The sequence below is a fragment of the Jaculus jaculus genome, chromosome 2, assembly GCF_020740685.1.
Source record: "Jaculus jaculus isolate mJacJac1 chromosome 2, mJacJac1.mat.Y.cur, whole genome shotgun sequence".
Taxonomy (NCBI): domain Eukaryota; kingdom Metazoa; phylum Chordata; class Mammalia; order Rodentia; family Dipodidae; genus Jaculus; species Jaculus jaculus.
Window position 1 is genome coordinate 120,083,541 of NC_059103.1, and position 22,788 is coordinate 120,106,328.

The 22,788-nt window shown below is 41.0% G+C and overlaps 1 protein-coding gene across 2 annotated transcripts in view; it reads right to left on the minus strand.

The window, feature by feature from the left end:
- Nucleotides 1-295: 295 nt before the first annotated feature.
- The window catches only part of Anxa3 (annexin A3), a 75,911-nt gene continuing 53,418 nt past the window's right edge, over nt 296-22,788 (minus strand). For both annotated transcript variants that reach the window (XM_045144749.1, XM_045144748.1), the window contains exons 8-13: nt 19,656-19,712; nt 19,215-19,308; nt 17,627-17,722; nt 12,755-12,813; nt 10,390-10,512; nt 296-642 (exon numbers count right to left, since the gene is read on the minus strand). In XM_045144749.1, coding sequence (XP_045000684.1) covers nt 583-642; nt 10,390-10,512; nt 12,755-12,813; nt 17,627-17,722; nt 19,215-19,308; nt 19,656-19,712 — 489 coding nt within the window. In that variant the 3' untranslated portion in view covers nt 296-582. The remainder of the gene's footprint in view (nt 643-10,389; nt 10,513-12,754; nt 12,814-17,626; nt 17,723-19,214; nt 19,309-19,655; nt 19,713-22,788) is intronic.

Below are 22,788 nucleotides of genomic sequence, written 5' to 3' on the forward strand. Positions count from 1 at the left end.
GTGCCTTAAGTGCTAAGCCATCTCTCCAGCCCCACATGTACCATTTTTTGCATCTGCTTTAACATGGGTGCTTGCGAACTGAACCCAGGCTGGCTGGCAGGCGTTGCAAGCAAGCGTCTTTAACTTCTGAGCCATCTCTCCAGCCCCTACATTTATTTTTCAAGATCACAACTAATAAGGTAATAAATAAAACTAGCAACAGCCTTTATAACAAATGTGTGTTAAAATATTACTAGTTGTTGGCACCAGTGAGCATACAAAGAAGGTAAATTCTAGACAAAAAAGACTCATCACATTGAACAAATGCAAAGATTTTTATTACCTGGCTTATATGTAATAGTTTAAAATTACTCATATTTTGACATTCTAAGCACAAATATAATTTGAATAGAATTAGCATGTCATTTTAAGTTTCACTTGCAAACTGCTACTTTATGAATGAAATGCTCTAAAATAATCACTTTCTATTGCACTAGAGCCTAAAGCTTCTGTTAAGCAGAGCAGTTTTATGCTTATTTGAACTTTTAAAGAAAGACAGAGGCAGAGCAGTTGCCTGCCATCCTCCGGAGACTGTCTCTTCATTCAGTCATCTTCTCCACAGATCTTCAACAGTGTGGTTTCATAGTCCCCAGAAGTATCTGACTGTAAAGGGAAGATCACAAGAGGAGAGAAAATACGGCATGAAGAAGGAGGAGAACATAAATGAATCAAAACCCACAGCACTGAGAAATTCGCTTGGGTGTGAGTCATCCCATTGGGTAAAACACACCTGCAATGCCACCGCTCAAGTTCCAGACCACCACCTTGCCTGCAATGGGCGCTGCTAGGCCCTTCCCAGTGTACTACTTACTACTAAATTTCAATTAGGACTTAAAAGTAAGATGGAGACAATCACTTAACAATACATATTAATTTCAAACAAAACCTTTATACAAGTTGTAGATTTATTTATTTATTTGTTATTTATTTATTTTGGTTTTCCGAGGCAGGGTTTTGCTCTAGCTCAGGCTGACCTGGAACTCACTATGTAGTCTCAGGGTGGCCTCGAACTTACGGCGATCCTCCTACCTCTGCTGGGATTAAAGGCGTGCACCACCACGCCCAGTTTTATTTGATACTTCTATTTGCTATTCTAAAGGCTGACTGTGGGGAACTAGAGAGTATAGTTCAGTGGCATAAAGCATGCTAAACATGCATGGGGCCCTGGGCTGAATTCCTACTATAACAAGTTTAAGAGGAAAAAAAAAAAAGAGCTTATTGTCATCTTTGCAGCAGTATATTAATTCTCCATATCCCCTTGTAACAGCTAAGTACAACAAGAGAAATAGAAGTGAAGAAATTTGCCCCAAAGTCATGAGGAGAGTGAGCAGAACTCAAACCCTGCAAACCTGGCCTCCACCCTCCCGCCCTAGTGGAGTGAGTCACAGCCCAGCGAGATTTATCACTTCTTTCCCCTACACCACACAGACAAAGGTTTTGGTTCAGAAAAGATAACCGTATGAGCTGAAGGACTTTGGGACAAAAATGCCACATTTGATATGCAAAAGATGTCACCAGAGGTAAAACTTGGCTTGTACCCTGAATTCCTTAAATCTTCACATGATTTCTGTTTTATTTAAGCAACCCAACCAGTGAGTGAGCTCTTCTTGTCACTGATGTGGCATATTCTGGAAAGCTGTCACTCATGAAGGCACATGGCATGTCCAAGTAAGTAATGAAAAGTGGAGAGGGTGGTTAATAGGTATTCTTCTGTTGTTAGAGATTATAAATTTCAGTTCTCCCTGCACTGGCTTTCCTAATTCTTGTCCTGCCCATGTAAACTCCTAGCTTTGTGTGTAGTGTTTTTCAGAGTATGACAAACGTAGGCTAGGCTTCCTCTCTTGTCACTGGTACAGCTCTAGCTTAATCAATCTGTGTTCCCAAGGTCTTAACTCTTTCAGTTTTGTAAACCAAGTACTTCCAAAGCACATTTTTCTAGCCTTGATCTAACCTCTGTCAGAAGGACACAGTATATTGATCCACCCTCCCAGAAGCCTGCTGTCCCTTAACTTCTGTTTGACCACATGGTCCTGGCTGTCTTTACCCTCTGGCATCTCTACTCATGTCTTCCTTGCAAGCTTCTCTTCCAGCCAGCCAGAACTGGTACAGCTCAGTTCTAAGCTTTCTTCTCATCATTCCATGTTTTCTTTCCACTGGATTTTCATTCTTGTCCAGAGAGATTCAGTGACAGAACTGATTCTCAAAAAAATATCTCATTGCACTAGCAGCCTCACTGACATCTCCAAGTACACATTCTGAAGACATCCCAAACTGAGGACGTGTAAAATCAAACCCATGAATATCTGGTGGGCACTACCAGGCATGGGCCTGAGCTGTCAGGCATGGATAAGGACCCGGTAGGCTACAGGAGGCCACTCCCTTTCCAAGCCCAGCACACCTGAGCTTAGGCTTTCCCTATAGCCCTATGATCTTGGGCCAATTGCCTAGGAAACTCCTTACCAGCCAGTAGCCTTCGCTCAGCCCATCCCCCTGCGACCCTCTTCCCACCAATATGTAGATCAATATGTAGACTCTCTCCCTAAGTGCTGGAATGAGCATCCCTAGGCTTTGGCTAGCAGCCTTTGAACCCACCAAATCCCTTAGGACCCTCTTCCTGCACTCAAGTGCTTATAAACCCATTTCCCTACTCAATAAACAGAACTCTTTGCAGTCGTCTCCCGGGTGTATGTCCCTTTGCGCTCATGGCTGCTCAAGACCCTCCTCTCCACAGTTGCCTGGACACCTTTGGGGAACCAAAAGAATGCAACCTAAGACCTGACCCCATGTGGGAAATGGTACCGCTCACTGTTTCTCAGATTAGAATTCTGGGTACCATCCTTGACACCTTTTTCATCCCAAGAGGTTTTGACTGCTAGGTATCTTTTTTTTTTGTTTTGTTTTTTGTTTTGTTTTCTGAGGTAGGATCTCACTCTGGCCCAGGCTGACCTGGATTCACTATGTAGTCTCAGGGTGGCCTCAAACTCTTGGCAATCCTCCTACCTCTGCCTCCTGAGTGCTGAGATTAAAGGTCCGTGCCATCATGCCTGGCTTAGATATCTCTTTTTAATGCTTGAGAGCAAGAGTGGGAGCAAGAGTAAAGAGAGAGAAAGAGAGAGGGGAGGGGGAGAATTGGCATGCCAGGGCCTCCAGCCACTGTAATTGAGCTCCAGACTCTGCATGTGTGGCCCTGCATGCTTGCATCATCTTATGCATCTGGCTTACCTGGGACCTGCAGAGTTGAGCATGGGTCCTTCGGCTTCACAGGCAAGCACCTTAACCACTAAGCCATCTTTCCAGCCCCTAGATATCTTTTGACCCCTTGCTCTTTCTTCTCATGGCAAGACTAGGTCCTAGTCACAGCTATGCCAATGTGACTGGGTAACAGCCTCCTAGCCTCCTGACTGGTAGTGACCCTACATCTCTCCTAGTTCAAGTCACTGTCCACAGGCACAGAGATCTTTTCAATACTCATGGTACCAACTTGCTTAGAACTTTCAGTATCTTCCCAGTTAAGCTAAAGACAATTTTTTTCTCTTTTCGAATTTTTATTAACAACTTCCATGATTAAAAATAATATCCCATGGTAATACCCTCTCTGCCCCCACTTTCCCCTTTGAAACTCCATTCTCCATCATATCCCCTCCCCATCTCAATCAGTCTCTCTTTTATTTTGATGTAATGATCTTTTCCTCCTATTATGATGGTAAAGACAAAATTATTTTATCTTCCACTCTTAGATTTTTCCATTTGCAATTCCTTTCTTTAGAGCAGTTCCCTGCCTGCTCAAGTTGCACCTTGTTAATATGTACTCACTTTCCAGATCAGAATAATAATTTCCTTATAGACACCTTTCCTGTCAGTCAAGTTCTACTAACATATGATCCTTTATAGGTCCCTCACACTTAACACAGTTGTGATTTTTGTATTTACTTGTAATTCCATAAAAGCAGAAATTGCTCCTCCTGCTCCATATATGTAACCCTGAGCTTGACACATAGGCTGTTTTTAATATCTTTTTTTTTTTTTTTTCGAGGTAGGGTCTCACTCTATCCCAGGCTGACTTGGGATTCACTATGTAGTCTCAGGGAGGCCTTGAACTCATGGTGATCCTCCTATCTCTGCCTCCAGAGTGCTGGGATAAAAGGCGAGCACCACTACATCCAGCTTTAGTAAATACCTTTAGTTGAATGATGTAGTAAAAATTCCCTAATTTTAAAAGTAACCGAACTCATCTTGCCATTTTGATTTTATGTCTCAATATTTCCTAAAGTCAACTCTCTAATCAACCAAGTGCTTTATTGCTTCTTTCCCTCCTGCCTCTCATAATTCATCTTGGGACCTTGTTCACCAGCAGATCACTTAGCCCAGAGGAGACATTTAGTATCTATTGTTGACCTGTAAGGCAAGCTCAAGATTCATTGCTCTAAAGAATATTCCTATTTGAGCTGGGAGATGGTTCAGTCAGTATAGTGTTTACCACTCTCGCATGAGAACCTGAGTTTGGATTCCTGGCATCTACATAAAACACCAGGTGTGACAGCATGCATATGGGAAGATGGAGAGAGGTCCTAGTCCTTGCTGGTTAGCTAGTCTAGGAGAATCAGTAATCAGTGAATCCTGAGTTCAACAATAGACCTTGCCTCAAAAATTAAAAAGAGGTGGAACAGCTATTGAGGAAAACAGCTAATGTAGACCTCTGTCTTCCATACATATGTGCACACATGTGTACCCACATATACAAACATGATCCCACATGCATAAGAACATGTATGCTACACAGAAACACATACAAAAACTAAATAAAAATAAGAAGCTAACCCTAAATTTATTTTCTGTGAACTCATATATTTCTATCTTGAGAGGGAGTCAGGTGGCTTTGTTAGGAAGTTAGGGTGACTGGGCCCCTGAAAGTAAGAAGCGGGAATGTCCTTGGCCCTCTCCTTGCGATCTCCACTTTACTAGAGATCAAAGGATGATCTGACTCCTTAGCACTTGCCTAAATGAGATGTTTTTCCACAAACCACCTGGACCCCTCCTGGGAAGGAGGTCTTTCCTACGATTAAAATCTACTCCTAACATTGTGGTTGGTCAAGCTTAGACCCTGGAATTTGGCCAGCTTCTTCCTGAGACAGCCCCTAGCCCAGAAACAATCAGCTCTGGCTCACCTGAGCTAGGAGGTAGGGCCCACCAACATAAGGTCATACATATGTTTGTAAGGACAAGCTCTCTGCGCTGCATGACCACATGTGAACCTCCAGTCGTGCTGAGCTTAGGTGAGAACCCCCTAGCCCCCACATGACCTTTTTATCCCCTCTTGCCTTCCACATGGCGGCAGCTCTTTTCACTTTCTTTTCTGTCTTCTCTATGGGTTTTTCAGGCCCACCACGTGGGCTCTCAGTTTGTATTCAGTTTCCTTTCCTTGGTTCTGTATTTCCCTCAATAAACATAACAATTTAATAATTACCCTTCTCGGTTTGATTTGCCCAATTCATTAGTTAAATGTAAACTTGAACCCAGGGCTTGGGGATTCAAGGACTTTCATAAAGCCCTAACATCCTGTTGCAATTTTATGTACCTCACAACCTAGTATTTAACTATATACTTTTCTAATTATCATCTATATTTTTTTTTAAAAAATATTTATTTGTATTTATTTATCAGAGATAGAGAGTGAGAATGGGCACACCAGGGCTTCCACACACTGCAGATGAACTCCAGACGCAGGCGCCACCGTGTGCATCTACTTTAGGACTTGGAGAATCAAAGCTTGACCCTTAGATTTCACAGGCATGTGCCTCAACTGCTAAACCATCTCTCCAGACCCCTCAAATTGTTTTTATGCCTACCTTCAGCTTCCACATAGATTACAGTTTGATGAGGGTAGCTACTATATTTTCCATTAAAAAGCCCTACTTATTAAATAGGTACATAATTCAGTGATCAAAGAAGTTTACCAAAACTATAATCTTATCTGATTGTCCAATTACTATCTTTTTTTTTTTTTTGATAGGGTCTCACTCCATAGCCTAGGCTGGCCCCAAACTCGAGATCTTCCTGCTTCAGCCTCCCATGTGTGGAGACTAAAAGCATTTGTCACCACTCCTGGCTCATTAATATGTTCCTCCTAAGAAGGGATATACATCTGTTTTCACCTCTGTTCTTTCTTTCCCTTTTCTCCCCACCAATCATCACCTGAGAAAAGAGTTAACATGCAGTTAAATGTCTTAAAAATAGGGAAAGGTGATGTGGCTCAGTTGACAGAAAGCTTACCTAGCATGTCCTGAGTTTAATTCTCAGCACAGTATAAATAATCCTAGCACTTGGGAGGTAGTGGCAGGAGAATCAGAAATTCAAGATCACCCTCATCTACATAGTGAGTTCAGGCTGTCCTGAGGTACATGTGACCCTGTCTCAAAGCTACTACTACTACTCTAATTTAATAAGTGAAGATAATAGGGGAAGAGAGAAGAATACAGAAAGACAAGGAGATATTTAAAATGGAACACTATATTGCTCATCAGTAAAGAAAACATAAATGAGAGTTGAAGAGATTGCTTAGTAGTTAGGCTTGGAAAGCCTAAGGACCTAGGTTTGACTCCCCAGACCCGCATAAGCCAGAGGCACATCATGGCACATGCATCTGGAGTTTGTTTACAGTGGCAGGAGGCCTTGGTGCACCCATTCTTTCTCACCCTATCTGAAATATCTGAATATCTGAAATATCTGAAATAAATAAATAAAAATATTAAAAAATCATAAATGAGAACTAATGTATGTGTAGGTGACAGAACGAAAGAAATTTGTATTATTTCAAATCACAAACTGGACCATTCAATGATGGACTTTTCTTTTTATCAGACTACAAATATTTTAAATGTTTCCTAATATAATAAGTCCCAATTACCCAAACCACTGGGGAACTGAGAGCCACAGCTTAATTTAATTTTCTGGTTTGCTGAGGGTGAATTGAAGGTCCTCCTGGTGTGTCAACCTTGTTACTGACAATTGTTATAAAATGTATGAGTCTGCTTTTCTGCTTTAGTAAGAACAATGTGGTTAACATTATTGAATCTTCCTGTGATGACTGAAACTACTGTAATGTGTCAGGATCAATTCAAATAGAATCCAGTGTGAGCAGCTGACACAACTCATGCTGAGCCCAAGGCAGAACTAGTGACGTTCTTGACTCAGCTCATAATTTCCACTTATTCATATATCTTTATTTGTAAAACTTCACCACAAAAGGTTACATTTTAAAAGTAAAAAGTATTTTGTCAAGCAAATACAACTGGTTGACATAATCCATTAATTCATTCCTGAAAAATAATTTGTGGATCCTGAGACAGGAAATTTCCCAAGATGGCCATGAGAAGTCCAGGACAACATTTGTACCTGGTCAAGGGTGGCTATTATGGGAAAGGCTGTAATATGGATAGGACTAAAAGACTTCAGCTGCTCAAAGTGATCTAGACAGGAACAAGGTCAAAGCCTGGCACCCCTGGGGGCTGTGGTCTCTTAAAGGCTGGAGGAGTGACAGCTGCAGAGGAGCTACCCAGATTCAGAACGTGCATGGTGCAGGAATGATCTTGCAGCTGAACTTCCCAGATTCAGAATGTGCATGGTGCAGGAATGATGTCTCAGCTGAGCTACGCAGACTTGGAATGTGCAAGGTGCAGGAATGGTCTCCCAGCTGAACTTCCCAGACTTGGAATGTTCACGGTGCATGAATGATGTCTCAGCTGAGCTACACAGACATGGAATGTGCATGGTGTAGGAATGGTTTCTCAGCTGAGCTACATAGACTCAGAATGTGCATGGTGCAGGAATGGTCTCTCAGCTGAAATTCCCAGACTTGGAATGTGCATGGTGCAGGAATGATCTCTCAGCTGAACCTCCCAGACTCAGAATGTGCATGGTGCAGGAATGATCTCTCAGCTGAACTTTCCAGACTCGGAATGTGCATGGTGCAGGAATAATCTCTCAGCTGAGCTACATAGACTCAGAATGTGCATGGTGCAGGAATGATCTCTCAGCTGAAATTCCCAGACTTGGAATGTGCATGGTGCAGGAATGATCTCTCAGCTGAACTTTCCAGACTCGGAATGTGCATGGTGCAGGAATAATCTCTCAGCTGAGCTACATAGACTCAGAATGTGCATGGTGCAGGAATGATCTCTCAGCTGAACTTCCCAGATTCAGAATGTGCATGGTGCAGGAATGATCTCTCAGCTGAACTCTCCAGACTCAGAATGTGCATAGTGCAGGAATGATCTCTCAGCTAAACTTTCCAGACTCGGAATGTGCATGGTGCAGGAATAATCTCTCAGCTGAGCTACGCAGACTCAGAATGCGCATGGTGCAGGAATGATCTCTCAGATGAACTGTCCAGACTCAGAATGTGCATGGTGCAGGAATGATCTCTCAGCTGAGCTATGCATACTTGGAATGTGCATGGTGCAGGAATAATCTCTCAGCTGTGCTACATAGACTTGGAATGTGCATGGTGCAGGAATGATCTCTCAGCTGAACTTTCCAGAATCAGAATGTGCATGGTGCAGGAATGATCTCTCAGCTGAGCTATGGAGACTCAAAACGTGCACGGTTCAGGAATACACTGACAGCTGGGCCTGGTACAGAAGACCTCTGCTCCTAGTTCTGAATGGTCAGCACTGGACCCTGACGTGCTGGCCCCTGGTTCCTGCCTTTTTGTTCTTGTTCCTTTCTCTGGACCTTAGGGATCTTACCTGGGTCCAAATTCCTCCAATGGTGATTTTCTTTATGCTGTTTGTAGAGGGAATGATGACACAGACTTAAGAAAGCCATGCAGCTTGAGAAACCTCTGCAGAACCAGGTCTGGATTCCCTTTTTTGGCCTAGTCAGTGAGGCTCTCATGGCTAGTATGGCTCACCCAACCTCAGCCCCCATCTTATTTCGGGGTACTAGTTTGGATTACTGTCATTTAATTACTGAAAACATTTGTATGTCATTTGGGGGCTGAGGCATAAAACCAACTGATGAGTGCTAGGCAGGCCTGGTGCCTGCTAGTTTATCAGTTTTTTTATTTCTACTGGCACTAAGATGTTTAAACTATGAGCTATTAAGGTATGTAAGCTTCTTGAAAGGTTTTTGCCAGTCTTACTTCCTTATTAATTCCAATCATTCCTAATGGATTTGGGTCTCTCTCTCTCTCCATATATATATATATGAAATTTGGGAATCATAGCAGTGGTTGATAGACACAGACAGGTAAGAGTATCAAACATTTTAGAGAAACACATTAGGCCAATATTTTTCATCAAGAAGCTATAAAAGATTGAGAAATTTAATTAAATAAGATTTTTAAATTTCTGCTTTGGAAAAATATCTTTAGCCAAGTCACCAGGCATATACAAAGCTGGGGGGAAATGTTTATAATGAGATCAAAACATAATTTAGTTTTATGGTATAAAGAGGTCTTAGAAATTACCCCAAAACAACAGACATTAGAAAAAAATAATATGCAAAGGACACAGAAAGTGATTTCACAGAAAATAACATACAAATTGCACTTAAAGCATTAAAATGTGTTCAGTTTCCTTCACACTAAGAAAAATTATGTTTAAGCTACATTGAAACAAGGAAATAGAAGTCATGTAGTAATATTAACCAAAATTTAAAAATACATTTATATCTTTCTCCATAATCCTGTATCTAAAAATTTATTCCCCAACACATTCTAACCTTATAAAATTATGCTTTAGCACTTCATAATTGCCACAAACTATAAACATCTATTGATGTAGTTGGTACAAAAATGGAATAATACATAGTTGTTAAAAGTGAAAAAGCTTCATACATATTGAAATAAAGAGAATTGAAGCTATAGAACCATGGAAGACATCTTAAATTATTTATTTGTTCATTTATTTAATTTTGCTGTGCTGGGTAACAAACCTATGGCCTTGTACATGCTAGGTAAGTGTGCTATCACTGAGCTACCTCCCCGATACACTAAAAGAAAACTTAAAATGTGTCCTTTCTTTCCTTACATTGTCATAAGCACTGGAATAAAATTTAAAAACCCCTGCAATATAAATGACAGGCAAGCAACTTACACACTGCTTGTCAGAAGAAGAGAATTTCATGGCCAATAAAACTAAGTAAGGAGACTTTCTATTACATGCTTGGGATGATTTTCAAGCTGGAAAACAGTCACCACCTTTAAGGGCAGTTTCGCTGTAACTATTTTAAGCCCAGAAAACACATTGACAAAGACAGAAATATAAGTCATATATCTCTGTTTTAAGGAATATAAGGGAGAAGGAACAGGGGGTTGGGGGAGATGTTTTGCTATTTCCTAAGGAGACTTACTTTAATTGCTGAATATAGAGAATAGCTGCAGTGCTTCTTGAACTCATGTCGAATGTCCAACAAGTCAATCTCTGATCTGGAAACCATTATTCGGTTCAGAGTAAACTCATCAGTTCCAGCACCCTGGTAAGAAATGCAGGTGCTCATGAAGCAAATCTCATCTGCCACATATAGATCTTTATAAGGCAGAGATAACATTGCACACAATATTCCATCACAGTGACTGCTCTCCTTTTACCATCAAAATCCATCACTCATTTCTCCATTGTCGAGTCCCTGTGTGTGCTAGCATCATGCTATCAAGACTACAGACGAGCTGTTCCTGATGAGCTTGCAATTTTGTAAAGGATACAGGCATGAAAACAAGCCATTGAAAAGCAATCTTACAGGCAGGAATACTGGGTACCGTGGAAGCATGTTTCAGAAGAATAAGGATAAGGAAAGGTCTGCCCAAGAGAGTAAGGCCTATATAACCAACCAGGGGAACACCGGGCATGACGGTGCGTATCTGTGATCACAGCAGAAGAGTCAAAGCCAGCTTGGGCTATAAGAGTGAGTTTGAGGGCTGGAGAGATGGCTTAGTGGTTAAGTGCTTGCCTGTGAAGCTTAAGGACACTGGTTCAAGGTTCAATTCCCCAGGACCCACGTTAGCCAGATGCACAAGGGGGCCCATGTGTCTGGAGTTCATTTGCAGCGGCTGGAAGCTCTGGCGTGCCCATTCTCTCTGTCTACCTGCCTATTTCTATCTCTCTCTCTCTCTCTCAAATAAACAAAAATAAAATATTTTTTAAAAAGAGTGAGTTTGAAGCTAACTTAGAATATATCATGACACCCTATTTTTAAAACTTTTTTAGAGAGAGAGAGAGAAAGCAGAGAGAGAAATAGTGCACCAGGGCCTCAGCCATTGCAATCAACTCCAGATGCTTGTGCCACCTAGTGGGCATGTGCAACCTTACACTTGCCTCACCTTTGTGCATCTGGGATCTAGAGAGTAGAACCTGGGTCCTTAGGCTTTGCAGGCAAGCGCCTTAACCATGAAGTCATCTCTCCAGGCCAATTTTTTTTTTTTCTTTTTGGTTCAATGCTGGCATTTTTGCAACATGAAGAACAGATTCCAGGGAGGAGTCGTCTGGAGACAAGGGAATCAGACTAGAGTTTTTGGGAGCCACCCAGAGGTGACTGCAGTAATAAAGAGATGATGATGGCCATGGGTGGAGAAAATAGGATGATTTCAGAGATGCTTATGTAGGTGGATTGCAAAACAAGGATGTGTCACAGGGGATAATGAAGGAGGGGGAGGGTGTAGAATTCTAACTGAGCAGTTAGGTGGACAGCTGAATGCATTACTGATGCATCTAACATAGGTCTGGTGAACAGCTAATGTATGTGAGGCATTAGCCCATGTTCTAGGAATGTCTCTGTCCTTATGGAGCTTATGGTCTGTCTTTACATAGAGACAGACAGTAAACTAATTATTGAAGTAAATGTGAATAATTCATATGAAGAAAATAACACAGAGAAATGGAAAGCAGAGTGACTGAAAGGAGACAACTGGCAGTGTAGTTGTTCCTTCAAGAGGGGCATTGAAGCTGAGACCTGAGAGGATGAGGGAAATCCAGCCACCCATCAAACCTGGTGAAAGAGCACTGAAGACAGAGAGGACAAATGCAAAGACACCCATGCTGCAGGAAAAGCCTGGGCAACCAGGGAGTAGAAACGCGGAGATAGCTGGGGTAGAGGGAATGAAGACGCTAAGGTTCAATTTCGCAAACCGGGCAAGACGCATCCTGTTGATGCTACCCACAGTAACAAGTGAAGGCAGGAGACGTGCTTCGGGGTGGCGCAAAGTGAGAGAGATGAGGTATGCCCTTGGACATTCCTGTGTAGGCCACAGAAGTTCTCAGGACAGACTCAAGAAGCACCTCCTCTGCGCCAGGCCCTGCCCCAGGATCTAAAGATGGACAGGAGCATGACTCATGGAGCATACCATCTGACAGCAAAGACTGATAAGAAAATATAAGCTATGGTACCCTGTGCGGGCTGCCGAGTCAGCTCGGTTACTTCTGAGTAAGGCTGTCGAGGCCACTGGATCTTGGGCTGGTAAAGTTTGAGGTTTGGTATCCTACACGTTCTGCTGCCTCTGCTTACTGTGAAGTGAGGGAAATGACTTAGCCAGCATTTCATTAGCTCTCTCTACATTCACTGAAGCATGCAGCATAATTCTATGATGCAAATTAGTGGAAAAATTAGCTACAGAAGAAAGCTCATCAAAGCCGAAGAGAATTGTGATGCTCCACCAATATTAAGCAATATTTTGATTTTGCTTGAGGAATTCTAGGAATGAATATGAAATTTCCAGACTCACCTTCAAAGCCCGATGCAGTCTTCCAGCTAAAAAGGCAGGTGTATTCTTTGTACAATGAACTGTTATTAAAAAAAAGTAATTATTAGCTTTACTTACTAAAATCTCGGTTAATCTATAAGAGTATGTTTTAAAAAAAAAATTCTTTGGGCTGTTATTTCACTCCAACCTCTCCTCACTCCCGGCTTTTATTTAGAATGAAAGGCTACTTAGCTTGTATTTCAAAGCCTTATAATATCATATTTGCACAGAACTTTAGAACAGTAATTATCTTTAGCAATGGGGAAAATAAAATTACATGCCAAAAAATAAACAAAAAACAAACTCCTACGTGTCTGACTCATCTTCATGTCTCAGACACACCGCGCACCTGAGCTTACACTGATGACTCCCTCCAGTGCACCACATGGGTTGGCACGTCTTGGGAACTGATGTGTGCCATGGGCCAAACAACTGGAGAGAAGTGGCTCCAAATAACTCATTAAGTAAGAAGAGACACTGGAGCTCAATTTAAAACCAACTTTTCCCACTAGAAGATTTTCTTTGAAAATGATTGGGCTAGAATATATGGAATATATAATAGGTACTACCACCTGTAATTTACCTTCTGTCATCTAAAAAGTACTACGCTCTTTCAAATGTTTTGTTTTGAAACATCAGGAAAACGAGAAATGAAATTAAAAAAAAGAAAACTAACAAAACTATGGATTGTTTTTTCTTGAAATATGGTGAAAATATCCAGAATAGAAAAATCTATAGAGAATAAACCTATTTATGCAGCATAATTGTTTTTGTAATCTTAAATCTAGTCTGCGGGAAGGAGTCTGACCAAAAGTGAATGGATTTTTATAATGGAGTTTGGGGCTCAAAACAAATGCAAGATTGACTTTCTCATAGTGACTTACAGACTCTCTTAAGGAATGCAAATGATTTGGTGTGTGGAAATGATTTAAGGGAAATAGAACCATGAAAATTTGAGATATGAAACTGACAAGAAGCCATCCATTTTCCCTGTTAATACTTAAATTTTTCTCAAACTCAAATTAAGTAAACCTTAATAATTTAACCAAAAAATCATTAGCTTTTCAGGTGGATGAGATGGCTTAGCAATTAAAGGTGCTTGCTTGCAAAGCCTAACAGCATGGGTTCAATTTCCAAGTAACTACATAAGCCATATCACAAAGTGGCACATGCATCTGGTGTTTGTTTGCAATAGCAAGAAGCCCTAGCAAACCCACTCATTCTCCCTCTCTCCTTACAAATAAATAAAATATTTTAAAAAATCATTACCTTTTTAATAATTTCCTCCTTAAGTAGATTTGTTCATGTCTTTCTTTTCATAAATTTTCCCCTCCCTCTACTAGCACTTTGCTGTATGTTCACAGGTATCAGGTTAGTTCTCCTTTTCTGAAAGTGTGGGAAGTAGCAGACTTGTTTTAGTGGCAAGGATACTTACTCTAGCATCCAACACCACAGGTAGGGAATCTTGAGGAATCTGTGAGAGTTAACCACTGAGCCCAAAGTTCACAATAATGTATTTTCTGCCCTCTTCATTGTCTAGACCATATTGGCAATGGGTTCTGTTTTCCTAGACACCCCTGAACTCTGGATGGCTCTTGAGCAAGCACTAAAATGAAGATCACAACCCCTTATCAGCCGATCCCATTAACCGAGCTACCTACAGCTAGAAAAAGATATTCTTTCACACCCCACTGGCCATACTGTTCTGCCCCCTTTACCCCTCACCTCAGTTCTGCTCATCTCTCCCTATAATAGGAAATCTGTTTGATTTCGAAACTCTTGCATATTCTTTTTGAATAATGACTTTCTTTATCTAACAATTAGTAGGTTGTTATGATGCAATTCTAAGATATGCAGATCACATGGTTTCCATGTCAAAATCACATGCTACCAGCATGGTGGCTCACGCCTTTAATCCCAACACTTGGGAGGCAGAGGACTGCCATGAGTTTAACGTCACCCTGAGACTACATAGTGAATTCCAGGTTGGCCTGAGCTAGAGTGAAACCCTACCTAGAGAAAAAACAATGACATGCTGACATATTGTATTAGACTCCTTACATATGAAACATCCAGAACAGCCAACTTTATAAAGACAGGAAGTCAATTAACGACTGTCAGGGCCTTGGAAGCAAGGGGACATGGGAAGTGACTGCCAATGAGTACAAGGTTTCTTTGGGGACTGATAAAAAAGCCATAAATTCAGATTGTAGTGGTGACTGCAAACCTCTGTAAGCTTACTCTAAAAAAAAAAGAAACAACTGAACGGCATACTTTGAGTGGGTAAACTTTAAGACACATGAATGAATGTGTCAATGAAGATGCGTTTCTTTTGTTTCCTTGCAGGGGATTGAGCCCAGCACCTTGCACATGCTAGCCAGTTACTTTGCACTAAGCTACATTACCAGCCCTTAAATGGGAATTAGAAAAAAATTTTTTTTACTTCAATGATAGACTGAAGTAGAGTATGAAAGCATGACACATTTAGAACTTTAAATTCGTTAAGCTGTGCATCTGTTTTTACTTGATAACATAATGTTCATGTTAGCCCACATTTAGTCATTCAACATCTATTTCCAAGGAGGCTTCTTGGGTCAGTGCTGTAGCTTGAACACAGCATGGCACCTACAGTCCCGTGCTCAATGCTCCGTCCCCAGCCTGCACCACTGGGAGGCGGCAGAACTTTTCCAAAGTGGGGTCTAGCTGTAGGAAGTGAGTCCCTGGACGTGTGTCCTTGAAGGGAGTACTGGCGCATAGCCCCGTCCTGTGTCGTTCTTTGTTTCCTGGCTGTCAGTCGTGAGCCAGCTCTGCCCTGTCACATGCTTCCTCCACAGGGCCAAGGGACCACGGCCACCAGCCACGGACTGGAACCTCTGACACTGTGAGTTGCAGCAGACCTCCCTTCAGTTCAAGTTGACTTATCTCTGATCTCAGTCACAGCGATGGAAAGCTAACCCTTAGTGAATGAGGGCCTGTGCATCTCAAGAAAGTGTTCTCAAACGTTACAGCTTAGCAAAGGCAGGGGAAGCAACAAAATTAATCTAGATTAGCAGTATGAAACAGGAAAAAATTGGCCACATGATCACCACTGGAACAACTCCGTATATAGACTTTATTAGTTACTTTCGTGAAACTATGGCCAAACCGCAACCTAGGAGCATAACTAAGAAGAGAAAAATTTATTTTCATTTATGGTTTCAAGGGATTCGGTCCATGGTCTCCTGACATCATGTGCTTGGGCAGAACACCAGAGGGGTGGGAGTGTGGTGGAGGCTGTTCGTGGGGCAGACAGGAAACAGAGGGACAGGAAGGGAGCAGAGGCCAAGTGGAACCTTCAGAGGCATTCGCCCAGTGACCCACTTCCTCCAGGCAGGCCCCACTTCCTAAACTTCTTACCATCTCCCTAAAAAGCACCATCAGTTAGGGACCAAGCGTTAATGCCTGAGCACGGAAGTGATGTCTCACACCCAACCACAGCATTCTATCCCTGGGCCCCAAGAGGTTCACAGCTACCACACAGTCCAAAGAGTATTTTGTCCATCTTCATGAGTCCTCAAAGTGTTTACATTTCTAGCACTGCTCAAAAGTTCAAGTCCAAAGTCTCTTCTGAGACTTGAGGTAAACTGAAGTATTGTAAAAGCAAAAGCAAGTTAGTACTTTCCACACACAATGGCAGAGAGCAAACATTCACATCCTACAGGGAAATAACTAGAAAACATTAAAAAAAAAAAAAAAAAAAAAGAATGGGACCACAGCTAAACCAAAACCGAGCAAGGCAAGCACTAAATCCTGCAGCTCTACATCCAGCACCCAGGGCACACGTGGTATGCTGTGAGCTCCAACAGGCTCTATGGCGTAACTGGGCAACTCATGGGAGTGAGTCACTTCATCTGCCTGAATCTCAGCTTTCCCATCCCACCAAAAGAATGATGATAGAGTCTACTTCAAAGGACTTTTCTGAAGCAACATAGTAAGTTATTTTTAAAAAATGAGATTTAAGGCATCCTAATTGGGAGTTCACCCTCCAAGAATTAAAAATTAATATTTAAATTATGAACCCAGGTTGTCTTTCCAAGGAAGTTAGTTTTAGAAATAAACTACCTTTATTACTATAGGTGCTATGGGCATTTATAATTGATGTTGGAAATTACTTCCCACTGACAAAATGATAAGAGGTAACACAGCAATGGAGAAGCATGCAATAAGAACCATGGTGTCACTAAATGAAAACAGCTTAAGAATTTCAACAGTCTCATGTGTATATGAGCACTTAACAGACTTTGTTGCCTGACTCCTGACTAGAGAGGTCAAGAATGCTGTCTTTGAGTAGTATCTCATCTCTCTGATTTCATCTTTCTTACAAGGTACTCTCGTTGTGCCCAGAAGGGCAGACTCTGATTGTGTAACAATGTTTTTTTGACTCTTGTTAATGTGTGTGTCTATATAGGAACAGATTCAGCCTGACACCCACCAGGTTATTCAACCAAGGAGGAAAGATCTGGAGCTCTGACCTTCATTCCAAGTTGGAAAGCCACTGACATCTTCCAGAAATAACCAAATGCAGTGAAACATCAAACTGGATGAGGTTTCAGTTTTCAACAAGGCTTAATAAAAGTGTCAGTAGGATGTAATACTTCAGCTTTTAAGGAGGCTATAATCTAAGCATGTTGACAAGCCAAATACAGATTTAAACGGCAATGCAAGAGGTAAATAGGTAACTTCTTCATGCATCATTTAACAATATTTGTTGAACCAACTATTTGTAGCATGGACTGTGCTGGGGACCATGGGAGCATAGATATGGATCAGTCAGGAGTCTTAGAAGTCCACCTTGACATTGACAAAACCACTTACCTATGGCCAAAAGTAGATCTTCAAAATGCCCAGACAATTCTCCTTTAATGCTGTCCTCAATGTCCTTCTGGCAAATATTTCTATATTCATCAAATGCTAAAAAGTAGCACCATAAAAAATATTTAAGGCGGGCTAGAGAGATGGCTTAGTGGCTAAGGCACTTGTCTGCAAAGCCTAAGGACCCAGGTTTGATTCCCTAGTACCCATGTAAGCCAGATGCACAAGGTGGCACATGCATCATTCTTTCTCTCTCACTCTACTTCTCTCTCTCAAATAAATAAATAATTAAATTAAAAAATTTAAAGCATCACAGTTGATCACATTTGACTATATTTCACTTTTTAATTTGAAATGTAGCAGATAAATTAGCAAGCTCAAAACTTCCTGTATATTATCCATATTGAAGCACCATGACCCAAACTACATAAGCTATTTTATTCAATGATCTATTGTCCCTCTTCCCAAGTGAAAGTGTTTTTAAAAGCCTAAAAGGTTATATGATAAATAACCTATTTTAAAAACAGGAAAAATAGCAGAACCTGGGGAACAATACTGTGGTCACTAGTCAAATATGTTTTCTCTGCTAAAAAATCTTGACAATGTAGATTGTTTTTCTTCTGAGCCGAGGAAATTATTCCTTGCTCAGGGAGTATAGTCTGCCTCCAACTTACCAGAAGGTATTGAGTTTCTTGGTATTTGCCCATGGCAAAACCTGTACATATGCCACAAAGTATAAAGGCATATTTAATAAGCCAAGTAAATTTTTCCCAAGGAAGTTTTGAATAAAGAAAAATTAAGGAAAAACTTAGGGTATTTGATTTTTGCTTTTAAACAAAATATTAGTAAACTAACTGTAATATAGTACAATTATTTTATAAAACTAAGGTCAAAATTAAGGAAGGACAATTTCCGAGTTAAAAGGTCAGAGTAATGTCCTTATGTGTCCTCATTTTCCACTGGCCAGCACAAAACTAGTCCAGCACCGTGGCTGTTCTGTAGACTGATGGCTGGAAATCACAGGGTGGACAAAGGCCAATACCCGGAGCTCCAGGCAACTGGGTGCTGTTTCTTCCAGAACAGCTCAGGGAGAGGCAAGAGTTGAGAGAGTGGGTGGGCAGTTAGCAACTGCACAGAATTATTAGTCTGAAAAAGAAGAGCTGTTTCCCCCCATGTTTCCTTCCTATAAGAAAGAATTAACTATTAATCAGCATTAATCCATCATCAAAAACTGCTCTGCAATGTGTGGCTTTTCTGGCAAGGGGCTAAAGGGAGAGGCGGAGTGGAAGTGTGGCAGCCAGGCTCCTCCACCTCACAGGAACCCGCCTTTCTGGTCTCCCTGCAGGATTGTCCCTGTTCTTCTCCTGCCCCTACCTATTACCTGGCCCTCGTTACATAACCTACTTGGTCTTCAAAGAGCATGGCAGTACTGCCTTGAGTCAGAATGCAGCTTTTCCATTTGTTTTCCTGAAATGTTGACATATAAGCTGCAAAAAGGTTTGGCAGTTTTTAATCCTCATTTTCTAGAATCCTGTATATAAACCCACAATTTGCTAAATCAACACGAAACAAAAGGATTGCGAGTCCATACTTAGTTTTAGTTGAGGAAAGCTCCTTAAGCACAGGACCTCAGTAAATTTATCTTCATCCGTGCCCCATTTGTTCTCGCCAGCATTGTAGAGAATCTACCGACAAGACGAGGGAGACTTTGGTGTTATTTCAGACACAATTCTTTCTCTTCCTGAAGGGGTGGGGCAAAAGAGTGGGAACTTTCCATGATTTTAGAGCATGGTGAAGTCACCTGTTGTTGACATCTCTCACTTGAGTAGGTTGGGTGCAGGAGCTGAGGTCCACATTCAGTAGACCCCCATTGTAGAAGGCAGAGGCTAGAGCCAGATAAGGCCCAGTCCCAACGCTTTTGTCTCAGGGCAGTCAGTGAAGGACAGACCCAGCTGTTGCCATCTTTTGGAAGAATTCAGAGGCCCATCCGGGAAAGACAGGAAAAAGCAGTACTTTCTTTGCTGTTACTGACCTGGGCATCTTTTTTGGCCAGATGTTCATCCACTTTCAGACTTTCATCTCTTCTACCCTAAAAGAAAAAAATTCTTTAAGGACAGATGATTCTAGCACTCCAACCAGCAGGTCACTATGGTGGATTTTCTCCAGTGCAGGGAAGAATCAGGCACTGTGGGCCTCAGTTCTGTCTCTGCCATTGACTAGTCAATGTAGCAATCACACAAGCTTTGGGTCTCAATCTCCTTTGAAAACTTAAGTGTTAGCAACATGAAAAGATGAGTCACAGACAGAAAATATTTCTAGAACATATCTGATAAAGGAATTATAAAGAAAATATATAAAGAATGTTTGAGAGTCAATAACAAAATAATAATCCAATTTTTAAAATAAATAAAAGATATAAGAAGACACCTCACCAAAGAAGATACATAGATGGCAAGAAAGCATGTGAAAAAATGTTTTCCATTATGTCCTCTGGAAATTGCAAAGTAAAACAACAGAATCTATTAATATGGCTAAATTACAAACATTAAAACACCAAATACTGGTGAGGGCATGAAGCATTGGGGTGCTCATGCTTGCTGCTACAGGGAATGTAAGTGGTACAGCCATCTTGGCAACAGTTCAACAGTTGTTATTTTTTTTTTTTTGCATTGATAACAATTGTTCTTATGGTATGATCTAGCAATTATGCTACCTGATGTTTAGCCAAATGGATTGAAAACCTGTCCATACAAAAATCTGCACATGAATATTTAACAGAAGTTTTATTTGTAACTGCTAAAAAATGGAAGCAATCAAGATAACCTTCAACTGGTAAATAAATATTTCACACAGTGGAATGTTACTCAGTAAAACAGTCAAGCTAGCTAGTTGTGAAAAATATGTGGAGACACATTAGAAGCACATGGCTATATTCTAGAAGACAGTCTGAAAAGTCTACATAGAAAATGATTTCAACTACAGGATAGTATACAGGAGGCAAAACTAGAAACAGTAAAAAGATCAATGATTTCTGGGGATGAGGGAGAGAGGTATACACTGGAAGAACACAGGGATTAATACTGTACATTTGTGTAGTATGTAGTATGTACTATAGTAACATGTATGACATTACACTATCATACAATATATGCTGGAATGGCAGATATATGACATAATATAGTCATATAATATATACTGTAATGGCAGATGCATGACACTATATATTCATGAAAAATGCCCCAGAACTATGCCATAGAGGCAACCCTAATGTCAAGTAAAGACCAATTAATAATAGTGTACCAACATCAGTCTTCATTCAGCCACTGTAACAAATGTACCACACTGGTGTAAGATATTACTTATAGAAATCATCATTATTATTATCAGTAGGAATGGGAGGAGGTGCATTTGGGTACATTCTGTACTTTATATTCACTTTCTCTATAAATCTTAAACTTCTCTAAGAAAACCAAAACCGAAAATCCTGCACCAACTGTAGTAAAATATTCCTGCATGAACAAATATGTCAAAACAGAAAGTGGGATGACAGGAAAGGAAAACACAAGTGCCTGATATTTTGAAAATTATAGATGACCAAAATAGTTGACTATTATTATTAAAATGGATTTGCTTCAATTTTTAAGCCTTAGGCCCTGATATGCCTTTCTGATTTTTGCCTGGCTTCTGTTCTACGTTGCTGACCTCTGCTTCTGTTAGTGTGCTAGCTGGTTGCTTTCTTTCATTGAGTCTCTACTCCAGTAGTAAAACTTTTGTCTCATAACAATAAGCCTTCATCATGCAGTGATCACTTTCTGTATCCTAAGCATCTCATTTATTCTCTCTTAATTGTCACAACACCTCACAGGGTTGGTACTAGCAGAACTATAATTTTACAGATATGACTGACAAATGAATGATTTAAAGACTCAAGTAACTTGTCCAGATACAGAAAGGGAGTATGCAGAGGGGAACCCTCCTCTGATTTTGGAGCTCCATCCTGCTTGCTACAGTGAAAGCTCACATCCACACCCAGATGTGTGTTAACACTGAGGCAAAGTGCAGCTGTGCCTCATAAATGTGGGGTCGTGGGTTCAACCTTCACAGAGGTTTCAGCAGTGAAAGCAAGTGAAGCTACAATGAAGGTGAATTATTTCCAAGTGACATAATGCCTCACTTTGAAATGTGCTGTTTCAAGTGTCATGCTGAACCACTTGGGATTTTCTCATACATTAGGAACTGTCAGCTGAAATAGGTAGGGTTCAGTCACTCCCTCTCTTACACATACCTGTGAATACAGCGTATCCTCAACCATACCATCTCCATTTAAATCCTGAGTTGTCCAGGTAAAGCAAGTAAGTAGTGGCCTCATTTAGTCACGTCATGATTAGTGGCTTAGTAGCTTTGTAAGGCGACAAGGAGAATGCTCCAAGTCATTTTCTTTAAATTCTGAAACTGATATGTATTTCTGAATTTAATACTCTGAAAACAATTATTCTGTATCATGCTTCCCACTTAGTTTAAAAGAAAATACATATTCTTTGGAATCATGGAGGAGATAAACATAGTCTAAATATGGAAACATGATAGAAATTAACAATTATGATTTTATGATATCTGAACATTTTCTTTCTTTCTCTCTCTTTTTTTTTGGTTTTTCCAGGTAGGGTCTCACTCTACTTCAGGCTGACCTGGAATTCACTGTGTAGTCTCAGGGTGGCCTCGAACTGTCAGCGATCCTCCTACTTCTGCCTCCCAAGTGCTGGGATTAAAGGCGTGCGCCACCACACCTGGCTTATCTGAACATTTTCTAATACACTGTGAAACATAATAAAAACACTTTTTTGTGCATGTGTATGATGTGGTGTTGTATGTATGATGTATGCATATGTATGCGCCCTTGTGGCACACCTGTGGTGGGGTGCACCTGCCTGTGGTAGCTGGAGAGGAACATTGAGTGTGCCCCTCCATTACTCTTCTGTCCATTCTTACTTGAGCTGAAGTCTCTTACTGATTCCATGACTTGCCATTGTTTTCCATGAGCCCTGTAGATTCTCAGGTCTCTGTTACCCTGTGAGGCTGGGGCTACAGATATGTGTGGCTATGCCCTGAGGATTATATGGACCGTGGGGATCAAACCTGACCAGCCACTTATGCCAATTCAGGCC